Here is a 13,972-nt window from a genome sequence, read left to right on the forward strand (position 1 = left end):
CCACAAGCAATTTTTAAATAATTGCTAAACTCACATTTTTAGCTTTAAGGAAATTTTAAGCACATTTTTAGAAATGGGAGACTCTAACAAACCTGAGAATACAAAAAATTTTAATTAAAAAAAATCGCAAGAGTAAGCGCATTTTTTTTTTATCAAGAAAAAAATGTATTGTAGTGTGCTATTATTTTTTTCGCAACTGTATTTGAAATGATAGAGTACCAGTAAAATTCGAAACTATTTACCTTTGGATTGCTATGCTTTATTATTGCCAAAATGACTTTGTATTGTATTTGTTTTTTGTTTGGTATACATATATAAGATACATATATGCGGTATATAAGATATACATATATAGTATGTATGTATGTATGTATGCGGGTATATGCCGCAGTTTTCAGTTACAGATTCAATTCTATATCGTATGCATATCGTTTGTAATTAGTTTATTGCTCGTGAGAGTTCAATTCTCGTGTCTTTGGATGCGGATGCAGTTCATCGTTCATATTATTTTTAGTTTTTTTTTTTTTTTTAGTGCTGAGTGTGTTGTCATTATGGGTATTATATGAATAGAACGGTCACGTCCGAAATCGGTTATGTGTATATATAGTATGTATGTGGTATATAGCTTGTGTGTTTGGGGTATGCAAATATGTCTTAGAGCTGGGAGTGGGGTCACGTTAAGACACCCCCGTGCCTTATCTTCTGTTCTGTATTCTGTTCTATATCTGTATTTTCAAGCCGGAACGACTATACGTATTCCTAGAATGTATTTGTATATATGTATGGGTGCATGTTCTATATGCATACGAGTATAACCGATCTCAATCGATCCTAGGGGGGGTGGTGGGTGGTGCCAAAGCAGAACCCGCTTCGCGTGAGGTGAGATTTGAGGTGCTTCTTTTTTCTCATTTTAACATGATATTTTTTGCCACTGTATCTTTATGTTTTGGTAGGGTAGGGTTTAGTATTTTCTGGGTACTACTACTCTCTCTCTCTCGCTCTATCTATCTCTCTCTAAAGTTAGCTATTTATTGTAGTTGGAGTAGCATTCGCTAGCTGCCTGGAAGCAGTGTCCTAGGTGGGGTGAGTTTTGCTGGTGAGCCTTGAGCCTTGAGCTGGAGCTATAGCTATAGCTGGCCGCTGCTGGTGAGATCTTTGTGATATATGTATATATCGATCGACTACTGAAGTGGGTCCCGTATAATGCGCGTGTCCGTATGGTCTCTCGCTGAATGTGTGAGTGTGTGTGTGTGTGTGTGTGTGTGTGTGTGTGTGTGTGTGTGTGTGTGTGCGGTTCAAGTGTGGGGTACATCAACTAACATTCGTAACTAGTATTGTTTCAACTATCTGCTTGAAGTACGTAACATTATTCATTATAATATTCTCTATATCCTCTATATAGTATTTTGCCTGGATCATCTTTATATGTATGTATATATCTCTTGTATATATGTATGTGTGTGTATGCATGTAGTACCGATCATCTATCTGAAGTTGTGATCCTCTTCTCTAAGTTATGTAGTTCTCTAGTTTGGAACAATCATTGGCCAACTATTCAGATATACATATACATATATGTATGTATATATGTATATATAGTGTATTCGTCTTTCCTCTATATGTATGTATTTGTAAGTACAAAAATGGAGTAAAACCAGGAAGTTGATGTGGTCTGAGCGGCGCCGCTTACTTCTCAAAGATCAGCTCGCCGGTGAGGAACGGATTGAGGTAGGTCTGGGAGTCGTAGCCAGAAACAGAGGCGGTGGTGGTCCGCTTGCGTGCCTGCGCCCCACCTCGACGCTCGCCATGCGCATGGTTGTGGGCATGGTGCGAGGGCCGCTTCTCCTCGCTGGGACTGAGGATCAATGGTATCGGCATCGAGGTGTACAGCTGCAGCTGTGGCTGCTGCACTATGGTGCCGGCCGCCGGATTTAGCGGCGTGTCCATGTAGCCATGGGGCACTGGTGCCGCAGCCGTGGCAGCCAGCTGCTCGCCCGTAGACGTGGTGCTGCTTGACATGGAACCGCCACCCATGCCTGAGCTGGAGGTCAGCTTCTTCGAGCCGCCGGCACGCGCCCGATGGTGCTTGTAGTGGCCGCGATGTGTCTTGCGCTTTATGTGCCCCATGCCGGTGCTGTCCGCCGGCGGCGAGGTGTCCAGCAGCATGGGCAGATGATGGCCAGTGGTGGCACCCTTAACCATATCCTCCATGTTGGATGGCTGCGAGGCGGGTGGCTCCATGCGGAAGGGTCCAAGGTCGCTGCCGCTGACGCTGCCACTGCCACTGTTGCTGCTGCTGCTGCTGTTGTTAGCCGAGGGGACGAAAAGGGGCTTCTTGAGCGGCTCCCGGGGATGGGGATGCGGATGGGCCTGAATGATGGTGGCCGTGGCAAAGATCTCCTGGAAGCGGTTGTTCGCCTCCAGCTGCTGCAGCTGAAGGTGCTGTTTCTGCAGGAACTGCTGGCGCTGCTGCTGCAGTTGGTTATGGATGCGATACTGTTCGAGGATGTGCTTGTAGAACTGCTCCGCGGTGACTTCCGATGAGTTAAGTAGGCGAATGGCTATTTTCTCGGGTATCACAATTTTATCTGCAAGAAATCCAAACCAACAACAATTAACACTGTTTTTCTCTGTGATTAAAAAAATAATCATAATTAACCCAATGTATGTACATACATATGTATGTATACAGTTTAGAGTATGTATAGCTCGATAGCTGTTCCTTTCCAGCATTTACTGCTGTTTGCCAAATGAATTAGGCAGTCATAAAGATACATTTCTTATAGCCCTATTTCCTTTACTGATCCATAAATATTCACAGATAAAAGAGTTCTGATTTACCCTGGCGTACTTAAAGAACTCAAACGAATGGTGTAACCATTTCCGTTTTCTTACCGCTTTAATCAAATATCAAATAATCAAATAATCAAATATCATTTGCGTAATTTTATATTTCTGTTTGCCTAAAGGTTTGTTTTGTCCAGCCAAGAGTTAGAGTAGAGTTTCCAAGGCATATGTTCTCTGTGTTTGGAGCTGGTCAAGAAGTTTTATTTATTTATTTTTGAATGGAAGGCAACTTGAAGTTTCCCCCTGTGGATAATTGAATGCTCCATGAGTTGAATTTCCCTCTCCCCTTTGCTGTTTGGCTATTAATATCATCTCCCCCCTTAACCATATTGATAGGGACGCAATCAGGAAATAAGATAGTTGTTTGCGTTGCTTGCAAGCGAACATGAGACAGTTGCTGGTTGGGCTGCCAGAGTAGGTCATACATACACATACGAGTGCATACATACACAGCATACACATACATATGCACATGCTCGTGTGTCGGGCAGGTCAAGAAATTTACTTTGGTTTTGTTTTGAGTATACGAGTGTATTGAAGTTTCCCTTTGGGGCCATGCCCGCCTGGCTTTTCCTCTGCAAATTGAATTTAGCCCTCATATAATTTGGCACCCTCATTGCCTGAGATTCTCTGTGTTAATTGCTCCGAATTAGATTTATTGAACTGCAAGCTGCAGAAATGAAAATGCATACACAGACAGTGGAAAACTGCACCCTTTTGTGTGTGGCTGGTGGGTGGGTGATGGGGGGGGGGGGGGCTTTGGGATGTGCTCGTGTGCATGACACCCCATTGACCTAATTTCGAGTTGATTTACAAAAACTGAACTAAAACCGAAGGAGCAGCAGAGGACGAGAGAGAGAGCGAGAGAGAGGGAGAGCGAGGCGGTAAAATGTGTGCAACTTTCACGCCCTTCCGTTTCGGGCATTGAGAACCATCCAACCCCATCGATAATGGTCTTTCCCTCCCTTCCCCCACCCTTGCATCCTTACTGCCAGCGGTCCGGATTTGGGCCATATCACAGTTCGATTTAAGCCACAATGTCTGGGCAATTGACCAGCAGATTGACCACAACGCAAATTGGCATACTCGGTGTATCTCGAATGGGTTAATAAGGATGGGCTATGTTAGGATTGGATTTGGGGCTTGGGGTTTGGGTTGCGTTGCCTTGATTGGATTTGCCAACTGATCCGATCTGATCCCATGTTCGTCTTACCGCAGTGATTGGCCTTGGTGACAAACGGCCGGATGGTCGGATCCCATATGAATATATAGTAGAGCGAGAGCATGATGGCCGCCAGCGAGACGCATAGCACATAAACGGCGACGGTCAGGATGCGTATGACCTTACGGTTGCTCTGCTGCGGCTGATAGCAGCGACTTATTGTCTCTGTGGGCGGCAATTTCACTTTCTCCTCCAGCGAGTTCACTTTCGAGTTCATTTTGATTGATGTTTTTGATTCCGTTTGGTGTTCCGTTTGATTCGACTGCTGTTCAATGCTGTTTGTCCCTTTGCACTATTATTTTTGTTTCCGTTTTGTCTGTCTCTCTGATATGTTTCAGCCCTTTTATGTTAATTTTGTTTTGGTTTTCGGTTTTACGTTTTAAGTTTTCGGCTTTCAGTTTTCGGTTTCCTGTGTTGGCAGTGACCGTTAGTCTAACTGTTGTTGTTTTAAATGCAATATTCTTGTTGACGTTTCGCTTGTTCTTGCTGTTGTTCTTCCTATGTGATGGGGGATAGCGGGACGCGTCGCGGCAAGAGTAGAAAAAGAAATATGTGTGTTTCAGTGGGGCGCCCAAGAGCGGCAGCGCGCAAAAAACTGTATTCGAACCGACGCGTCGAGCGTATGCAAGTGAAATGACGACGACGACGTCGCCAAAAAGCACCAAGCGGCAGAGGAGCAGCAGCAGCAGAGACCGACCCACAGCACAGCACAGCAGCCAGCCAGCCAGCCTGCCTGCCAGTGCCAGGAGCTTCGTGTTCGTGCTATTTCTCTCTCTCTCTCTCGCTCTCTCTCTGGCCTTCGTGTCATCATGGCCTTGCCTTCAGCTTCGGCATCGGACTTGAGCTGTGTTTTTGTTGTTTGTTGTTGTTGTTGTTGTTGTTGTTGCTCGTTTGGCTTCATTTGCGATCCTCGGTCGCCCTCGCATTTAATTTCATTCATAAAATGCCTGTTTGCGCCTGCCTTTACGGCGCTCTCTCCTCCTCCACCACCCTCTTCGACAGTGCCAGCCGCTTCTCATTTGCATTTGCATTTTCGTGCGAATACAAGATGCTGCTCTGCTCTGTTGCTCTGCTCTGTTGCTTTGTTGCTTTGTTGCTCTGTAGCTTTAGCTTTAGCGGCGTAGGAGTCAGTCTCCTCTCCGCTCTCTCTCCCTGGTTTTTGTTGCAGGCGCTCGCCGCTGGCAGCTGGAATTCCACAAACAAAACCGCATCCATTGTGGGGGCACGTCGGCACGTCTCTCCCTCGCTTGCTGCTGCTGCTGCTGCGTTGCTTTGTGTGTCAAGTGCGGTACCCCCGCATGACTCAGCGCTTGCGGAAATGAAATTGCGCGGCTGGCTGGATGGCATTTCTTCAATCAATCATTGGACCAGTGGGCCCGTCTGTCAGTCAGTCAATCAGGCGTGGAATATTTACAATTTGTAGGCGCAATCATAGCCCATCCTGCTGCAGTGGCGGTGGGTGGGGTGTGGGGTGCGTAGCACTGACAGTGGCTGGCAACCTTCGCAGGTGCTTCGAAGGACGCCTGCCGCAACGGCTCTGCCGAGGTTTTTTCTTTTTCTTTCTTTTTTGCTGCGCTTGCCTCGCCTCGCCAAAAACTTTCGCTTCAGCTGCCCCTCCCCCTGGCACACCTTCGTTTTCGTTGCCTTGCGCGCTCGGTTCGGCTCTGCGCTAGGCTTTGGGCCGAGTGGGGTGAACGAACTGCAACTGGGTCACTAGGACAGCGTTCGGCACCGACTGCAGTCGCCCAGCCAGCATAGCAGAGCAGAGCAGAGCAGTGAGAATCGAGCGAGCGAGCGCAGGCACGAGAACGAGAACAGTGGCGTGGAGACGAGTGACGGGTGGCAGGGGGTGGTACACGGACACGGACACCGACAGCGACACGGACACCAAGCGATTGCAATGTTGGCCATTGATTTTGTTGTATAAGCTGCGCTACACTCGCACACACACATATACATACAGCTGTGGTCAAGTGAATAGGTACACCTTCATGGGGCTTGGAGCTCAGCTTAAATATTTTAAATAAAAACAAAACTAAGAGAGAATGACTTATTGTAAATTGGATGAGAAATTGCGACTCAGAGTCAAGTACGGGCCACGTCAATGCGCTAGTTCAGGCGGTGGCACGCAGACACTCACATGCCAGCCTCTGCTCTAGTTATACGTATTGTCGTACCTATTGTTGTGACCATAAGTGTCTAGGTGTACATACATAGGTATTTGTCAAGTTGGCCAAGATGTAGGCCACACTCACACAGTCACACTGGCACACTGGGACACACACACACATGCATCCATTCACATTTTGCATTTGTTGCACAGTTGCAGTTGCCCTCAAGGAGTTTTGCTCCTTGTCGTTGGCCAGGTGGTGGAACCTTTCATGCTGGCCTCGAAAATGATGGGCGGCCCAAGCTTACAATACACCCACCCTACAGCACCTGCCCCCACCTGCCACCTGCCACCTGCCACTTTGCACGTTGCACCCTTGGAGCCACCACTAAGGAGCCAACAATTTGGTTTATCTTTCTGCTTACTTATGTATGTACCGACAAAGCTGATTAAGCTGCGAGACACGAGTCCAGGAGGTACTACTCCCAAGGGAGCACACCCACTCCCAACACCACAGATGAGAGTACTGAGAGGGAGAGGGAGAGAGAGTTTTAGGAGAGCTCTCTGGCAGGAAGGTAACTTAATAGACATGCTACATATATATGTACATGGTGGAGTCCTTTCAATCGAAGCTTGAAGTTTTAATTCCAAAGGAACTTTAACAGGGAGCTCATTCAAATAATTAGAAATATCTTGAGCAGTTAAGGTTCCAAAATTCCATCTGCATTCTGTATTTAAGCTGAATTCAAGGCAAAAACACACTTAAATCTACAAGAAAAACGAGCGGTAACGTTGTGGCCCAGGGCAAATGCCGCGCCTCTACTTTTATGCCTGGTACGCAGTAAACACATGATTTATGTGGCCTAAACAATATATTTGTTGTATATATATACACTTTATCGGGTACAAGACTAATATATTGCTAATCTCTTCAAATATCGGGTATAATTGAGTTGTTTCTGGCAGGTGTTTTTTTTGATTTGTACTGTTCATAGTTCATATGTCTTTTAAGCAGATTAACAGAAGGAATTTCTTCCTTAACGAACCACCTCCGATATTCATTGACTGAATTGGATTGCATCTTTCCGACCTCCCTGACGGAGTCGTCTATTTTTTCTGTTGTTCACATGTTTCGGCTGTACGGTTGGGGCTTACCAAAAATTAAGTTTCTCTTCAGAATGGACATGGACGGACGTGAACTAAGATATCCAAATCGATGGGGCGGGTCGTCGCTAGCCAAAGGCGGGCTTCTTCTGCCCCTTGAAGACGGGCGGCATGCGCGAGTCCCAAAAGAAGATGTGATAGATGGACAGAAAGAAGCCCAGGCAGCACAGTCCGCACAGATAGATGACAATGACAAAGTAGCGGGCAAAGCGCTCCATGCAGGTGGGCTTCGCAAACACAATCTCCTCCAGCTGCGGCGACTTGGGCACGTACGAACAGGTGCTCCTACGGGGCGCACTGCTGCTGGCCAGGCGAACGCTGCTGCTGCTGCCGCTGCTGGCGGCGCCTTTGGAGGCCTCAAGCTGCTGCTGCTCCTCGTCGCGGTCATCTGCCCGCACATTCGACTCGATAATGTTCACAATCTTTGCCAGATTGGCAACGCTGGTGCCGGTTCGCAGTCCAATTGGTGCTCCAATTGAAGTGGCGCCACTGGACGCAGACACGGACATTGTGGACATGACGGACTGTGGCCCGGTTCGCCGTGCGGCGCTTCTATTACTGATTTGATGTCTCCGGCGATTAAATCAAAATCGGCACGCGGCTGGCATAAAGCCGGACTATCTATTCTATCCACGCCCCCATCCCCCCTCGCCACCATCCCATGGGGCTTCCAACTCTGCGATTTACGGGGGCAACGTAGCAAAGCGGATTAATTTTGTGCGTGGCTGTCAACTATTTGATATCGGATCCCGTCACTAATTAAGCCCTCCCAAGGGTTCTTCCCCCACACACACACTGAGTCGACTTTGGAGACTCACCCAATCTGGTCACTGATGATGATGATGATGATGATGATGATGTTGGCAGTCTAGGAGGGAGGCAGTGCGGCTGGCCCTCCTAGCCAATGGGATGCGTATGCTTGAACACGGGCAGCGGCGGCATGCGCGAATCCCAGATGAACAGATAGTAGACGGCCAGGGTTAGGCCCATGCCACTGACCCCGCCCATATAGAGGATCAGTGTGAGCAACCGGAATGCCTTCGACTCGAAGAAATCATCGGATTTGGGCACCTGAATCTCCTCGTCACTGCCCGCCTCCTTGACAACGGCGGCCAGGCTGGACATCATCGATGGTGCAGACATGACGGTTACTGGAAGCGCGCGCGTTCGAACCGATAACCGAAACCACGCAAGAAGCTCTGATGGCGGCGTACTGAACACAATTGGCCCCGACTGACTGCTCGAGCTGCACTCGTGGGGGTGGTTTGTGGGGGGGGGGTGCGCTTTCCGCTCGGTTGTTTTGCGGTTTCTTTAGGCAGTTCGGTGGGCCAGCGTCTTGGCTGTTGGCCCTACATGCTAATAAGATTCGTCCCACCACACATCCCACCCCCCATTCCCCCACTCGTTGGCAGCCACTTGACCTGGTTTGATTTAACATCAGCGTCATGACTAGACCAGACCCATCCATCAAGTTCAGTTTTGGTGCAGCGCTCTAGCAACATTTTACTGGGATCCCAAATAACCTCCAGCTGCCAGAGCTCGGAGAGAACTTTTAAGCTAAGCACAAAAATATATTCAATGAAACTCTGCTGCTGGCCAAAATCCAATGTAAACTGAGGGGCACTGCTGCATTACCCAGGGTAATTGACTGGTCGAGTCCGTTGACTTTGCCTGTGTCTGTGCCTTTTGGCAAATCCAATTAGCTGGGGCCCATGCCAAACCCCTCCCCCTCCCCTCCCCATGCCGACTCAGACTCACCTGTGTGCGGGGCGGGGGCGGGGGCGGCAGCTCATTGGTACTCGTGCACCTTCTGCACTGGATGGCCGCCAATGGAGACGGGAAACTTGAGGTGGATGTCCGGCATGCTGGAGTCAAAGAACATGAGATAGTAGAGGGCCAGGACCATGCCCAGGCCGCTGATGCCGCCCAAATACAGAAAGATGGAGATCAGGCGAAAGGTCTTTGACTCGAAGAAGGCCGCCGCCGCTGACTGTTCTTCCTTGGGCAGGCGCACATTGTCGTCCTCTGGCGTCGTCGTGTCCTTGTCCTTGTCCTGGTCCTTCGGTTGCGGCGAGTCTTTCCCGGCCATCGTTTCTATTCAACTGAGCCACGGCTGCAGCAGCTGCAGAATCTTTATTGCGATTTGCAGCTACATTTTCAGACAATTATGCAAATCAGTTTCGGGAATTGACACCAAAAAGCTGACTGATGATTGACTGATCCCCGGAATAACCATACCCCCGCTTGTATTTTGCAGCCATTGGAGGCGATGGCCTGGAGAAGCCGCAGCCGCCCAAGCCGCACAGCTTCGAGGCGGCCATCACATTGACGGGAGTCGGACGCTTCCACTACAAGCTGCTGCTCATCTGTGGGCTCTGCTTCATGGCCGTAATGGTGGAGATCATGGGCGTCAGTCTGATCATGAATCCCATGAAGTGCGACCTCCAGCCGACGATCGATCAGCAGGGCATCCTGGCCTCGGCTGGTTTTCTGGGCGTTGTGCTCAGCTCCCATGCCATGGGCTTCCTGGCAGACACATGGGGCCGCGTGACCACGTTGCGGTATGCGCTCTTTTTTGCCGCCGCCTGTTCGATTGTCTCCGGCTTTTCGGTGAACATTTGGATGCTGATCGTGTTCCGTTTCCTCACGGGCTTCTTCATCTCCGGCGGTCAGGCGTGCGTCTTCAGTTTGTGCGGCGAGTTCCATGGCAACGGCTCGAGGGTGAGGCATGTAACACTGCTCTCGGGCTTCCTCTGTTTGTCCATGATCTTTGCTCCAGGTGGGTACAACATTTGCACTGCTCTCTGCTTGGGCATCTCATCGCTCTCATCGCTCTCATCGCTCTCTGTCTCCCTTCTTAGCCATGGCCATTGCCATTCTTCCTGTACGCATCGAAACCATTGTCCTGGGCCTGCGCTTCTCCTCGTGGCGCGTGCTGCTGATCGCCAACGTATCCATCTCGTTGCTCGCTCTCGTCGGCCTCTCCATGCTGCCCGAGACGCCCAAATATATGCTGGTGCAGGGCCACAGCGAGGCAGCCCTGGAGACACTGAAAACCATTTACAGCCAGAACAGTGGCAGGCCCAGCTCCGAGTATCCAGTGCGGGCGATTTCACTGGAGAGTGGCGGTGCCAGTCTGTCGGATGTGCACGGATTTTGCGACGCCGTGCGACTCGTATGGCGGCAGACAGTGCCGCTCTTCTATCGCTCCCGGCTGTTGCACACACTGAACATCTGTACGATTCAGTTCCTCGTCTACTGCATGGCCCAGGGCATCTTCATGTGGTTCCCCACCATACTCGATGAGCTGGGCGCACGCGGCGGACAAGCAACGCTCCTCTGCCAGGTGCTGGAGGAGTTTGATAACACCGGCAACAGTGGCCCGGAGGCGTGTGCCATGGATGTCGATACGAACACCTACCAGGTGATGATCATCATTGGAGCAGCGTTCACAGTGATCTATTTGGTGTTTGCCTATATCATTGATTACACCGGAAAGAAGAATCTCTTAAGTGAGTATCAGAGCAGTCAGAGCAGTGTCCTGCCAGAAGGATATATCTCTCTTTGTCCACTTTCAGTGGGCTGGATGGCTCTGACAATGATCTGCCTGGTGGGTCTGCACTATGTGGAACAATTTGCTCTGGTGGTCATCGGCCTGACCGTCGTCATGGCCATTGGCAATTGCGGCGGTCTGGTTAGCACCATTGCCATGGAGTTCTATCCCACGCACATCAACGCCATGGGCATGTGCTTCATCATGATGATGGGTCGCCTCGGTGCGGTGGTCGGCAGCAATCTGTTGGGTCGTCTGCTCTTCGCCAGCTGCGACACGGTGTTCTGGGGGCTGCTCGGTCTGGTCATCTTACTCTGCAGCTTGGGCTATTTCCTGCCCGAGAAGTCGCGTACCAAGAGTGTAACAGCGACAGCGACAACGACAACGACGCCCTCGGCGACGGCAACGGCAACGGCAATTGTGACGGCCACAACGACACCGATCTTGGCAATTAGCTCTAAGTAGGATTAGTTTATACCCATTAAGAGGAACAGTAAAGGAAAAGCAAGACAGAAACCAGCTGACACCCCAATGGGGCAAAGAAACGAGTCTGTGGGTATAGGGGGAATCATGATCGGGATGGGGATTGGGTTTGGTTCTGGGATTGGGAAACGGGAACGGGAGCAGGCCACATTGGAAATGGATTAGGTAAATGTTTGTGCTCATTCCTGGCTCTCTGCCTCATCTGCCGCATCTGCGTTGTTGTTCTTGTCACCAAGGCAGGCGGCGGCATTAACATTCCCAAGCATTTGCCACAAGCGGACAGATCGGACCAAGGTGGGGCGGGGTCTGTGTGGAGGGGTGAACTAAACGCATTCCAAGTGCCGTCGTCGCATCACCACCAACTTTAACGTCAGCTGCTACTCCGGGTTGCTCAGTGCGTCGAGTGGCATGACACAATGCGTGAAGCTGTTTGTCACTGTCCTCAGCCGATATAAGAGTTATGCTGGCATCTGCTTGGCTCCCCAGCAGACAACAAAATGGGCCATTAATTTTCATAGTTAGCAGAAAAAAAAAATTAAATTAAATTAAAAAAGAGAAGGAACGTTGTGAGTCGCTTCTGTTGCCGTGACTCTACCCTTATACCTGTACTTAGTCAGTATGTACTGGAGCTTATGATTTATTTGAAATTTTAAAATATTTATCAAGTTACATTAAATTATTATTAAATCTCCGCTACACGGTATCTATGGATCGGTTCGCCACTTGTTGTTGTTGGCTGTCTGTGGCTGTTTTTGTGCGTATTTATTCAGCAAAACGGTATTTGCTCCGCCGGCTGGTCACAGTCTGAGGCGGCGCGGCGGCACCTCTGACCACCAATCCAAGCAGGTAACCAGGCAGCCAAGCTACTTCACTTCACTTCACTCCACTCAGCAAGCAGCCAAGCAACAAACCGTTGCCAATCATAACACACACGTTGCATGAGCTAGAGCCACAGCCAACGCCAACGGCTTTTATGCCACAGCCAGATAGATGCACAGATCCAAAGATTCACAGATACACAGACACTGACAGTGGCAATGCCATTGCGGATTCCGATGGCAGTTTGTGATTCCCTCTGCCACAATCGGGGCCCAAGAAGCGTCGCTGGATCGTTGGCCATTGATTGCCTAACTGCGCATTTCTCGACTTATATGGCATTGGCCAGAAAACCACATAACAACTGCCAGTCCCAGTCCCAGTCTGAGTCTTAGTCTGAGTGTCAGTCTCTGTCTCAGTGGCAGTGCGACGAGTCCCAATCCCATTCCCCAGTTCCCAGTTCCAATGCCAGTTACATTAGCCAACGGCATTGCCATTGCCATCGTGAAAGCATCTGCGCCATCTGTGGGGGCTGCAAGTGATGCAAGTCGATTGTGAATCCAGTACACAACCCACATCAACTTGCCTTCAACTGGCCGGCGCCCAACCTTCCACCCCAACTTGACGCAAAGCTGCTGGGGTCACCAATTCCGATAAAAATACAAATTAAGCTGCGCCAAGCGAGGCACCTAGATATCCTTCACAATCCACATTAAGTGTGCTACCATCCACAGTCGATGAAACCACAGACGTGTATCATCTTAGCAATTCTTTCCTCTCAGATACCAATTTTTCGGGGTCACCAGGCCTTATTAATATAAAATAAATGAGTGGCTAAGCTAGTGGACAATCTTACACTGACTCTCAGATAGCTTTTCCACCTAAAAGTTACCAAATTATATTTTAAATATATCACGAAGAAAAGGTTTTTCCCTTTCCCCTTTTGCGTGAGTTGTGTTGGGGTCACAAAAATGCCAATTGCAGGTGACAAAATGAGACGCAAAGCCAGCCACAAATGGCCTGACTCGACTGCCATCAATCTTGTCAGGGGGGGTGCCGTGTAAAGACGGAACGGGCCCCACTAACCCCATAATGGACACAAATTAGCATCGGCATTAGCTTGCTGGCGGAGGCGGCGGAGGTGGCGGCGACAACAATGGCGATGTCTGGGCACACTCAGCTTCATTTGCTTCTGGGTCACGACGCACCGCTGGCGAGGGCCTCGATTCTAGCGAGTCACAGGTGGCACAAGTCAATTGCGTGGAGTTGCGAGGGGGAAAGATGGGGGCTGTGGGATGCCATGCCGACAACGACAACGCCGTAAAATAAAATCAGAGATAAATGTCGCGTACAGCCAAATGGAGCAGCATCTTGAGAGCTTATCGAGCCAAATGGCAAAAATAGTTAAATAGTCGACTTAGCCAAATGGGCATTCGGCGGCGACAGAGGACGCGGCGACGCAGAAGAGGAGGCAAATGGCAATGCCAATAAGAACTACCTGCAGTAGCAGCAGCGACAGAAGCAGCAGCATCAGTAGCGACAGCAGCAGAGCAGTCGTGAAGCAGAGGCAAGTGCGTTGAGGAATTACAACGATGACAGCAATAGAAGCAATGACAGTGATGGAGGGCGGGCGGAGTGGTGGTGTAGAGGCAAAGTGTGCCAATGCCTGTCATAGAAACAGGCAATGGCGATAGTTTACCCGCCAAGTGGGAAGAAAGAAATGAGAGAACAACTGCGACTGCGACAGCGACAGCGATGGCGACGTCCGACGGCCAAG

General features: G+C 49.6%; 4 protein-coding genes across 4 annotated transcripts; 1 reads left to right on the top strand and 3 right to left on the bottom strand.

The window, feature by feature from the left end:
* Positions 1-237: 237 nt before the first annotated feature.
* LOC111075683 lies at positions 238-7,380 on the bottom strand. Its single transcript, XM_022369130.2, has 2 exons — positions 7,335-7,380; positions 238-2,588 (listed from the first exon to the last, which is right to left on the bottom strand). The coding sequence occupies exons 1-2, from the start codon at positions 7,363-7,365 to the stop codon at positions 1,687-1,689; spliced, it is 933 nt and encodes a 310-aa protein (XP_022224822.2). The 5' UTR covers positions 7,366-7,380; the 3' UTR covers positions 238-1,686.
* A 31-nt stretch (positions 7,381-7,411) lies between these two features.
* On the bottom strand, positions 7,412-7,852 carry LOC121404465. The gene has a single exon (XM_041593992.1). The coding sequence runs from the start codon at positions 7,850-7,852 to the stop codon at positions 7,412-7,414; it is 441 nt and encodes a 146-aa protein (XP_041449926.1).
* Positions 7,853-8,183: 331 nt separating this feature from the next.
* LOC111075684 lies at positions 8,184-8,572 on the bottom strand. Its single transcript, XM_022369131.2, has one exon. It carries the CDS (start codon positions 8,484-8,486, stop codon positions 8,241-8,243), a length of 246 nt encoding a protein of 81 aa, XP_022224823.1. The 5' UTR covers positions 8,487-8,572; the 3' UTR covers positions 8,184-8,240.
* Positions 8,573-9,510: 938 nt separating this feature from the next.
* On the top strand, positions 9,511-11,438 carry LOC111075682 (putative transporter svop-1). The gene is made up of 4 exons (XM_041593993.1): positions 9,511-9,520; positions 9,601-10,122; positions 10,205-10,855; positions 10,922-11,438. The coding sequence occupies exons 1-4, from the start codon at positions 9,511-9,513 to the stop codon at positions 11,359-11,361; spliced, it is 1,623 nt and encodes a 540-aa protein (XP_041449927.1). The 3' UTR covers positions 11,362-11,438.
* Positions 11,439-13,972: the final 2,534 nt, after the last annotated feature.

This window comes from Drosophila obscura, unplaced genomic scaffold (genome assembly GCF_018151105.1).
Source record: "Drosophila obscura isolate BZ-5 IFL unplaced genomic scaffold, ASM1815110v1 contig_201, whole genome shotgun sequence".
Lineage (NCBI taxonomy): Eukaryota > Metazoa > Arthropoda > Insecta > Diptera > Drosophilidae > Drosophila > Drosophila obscura.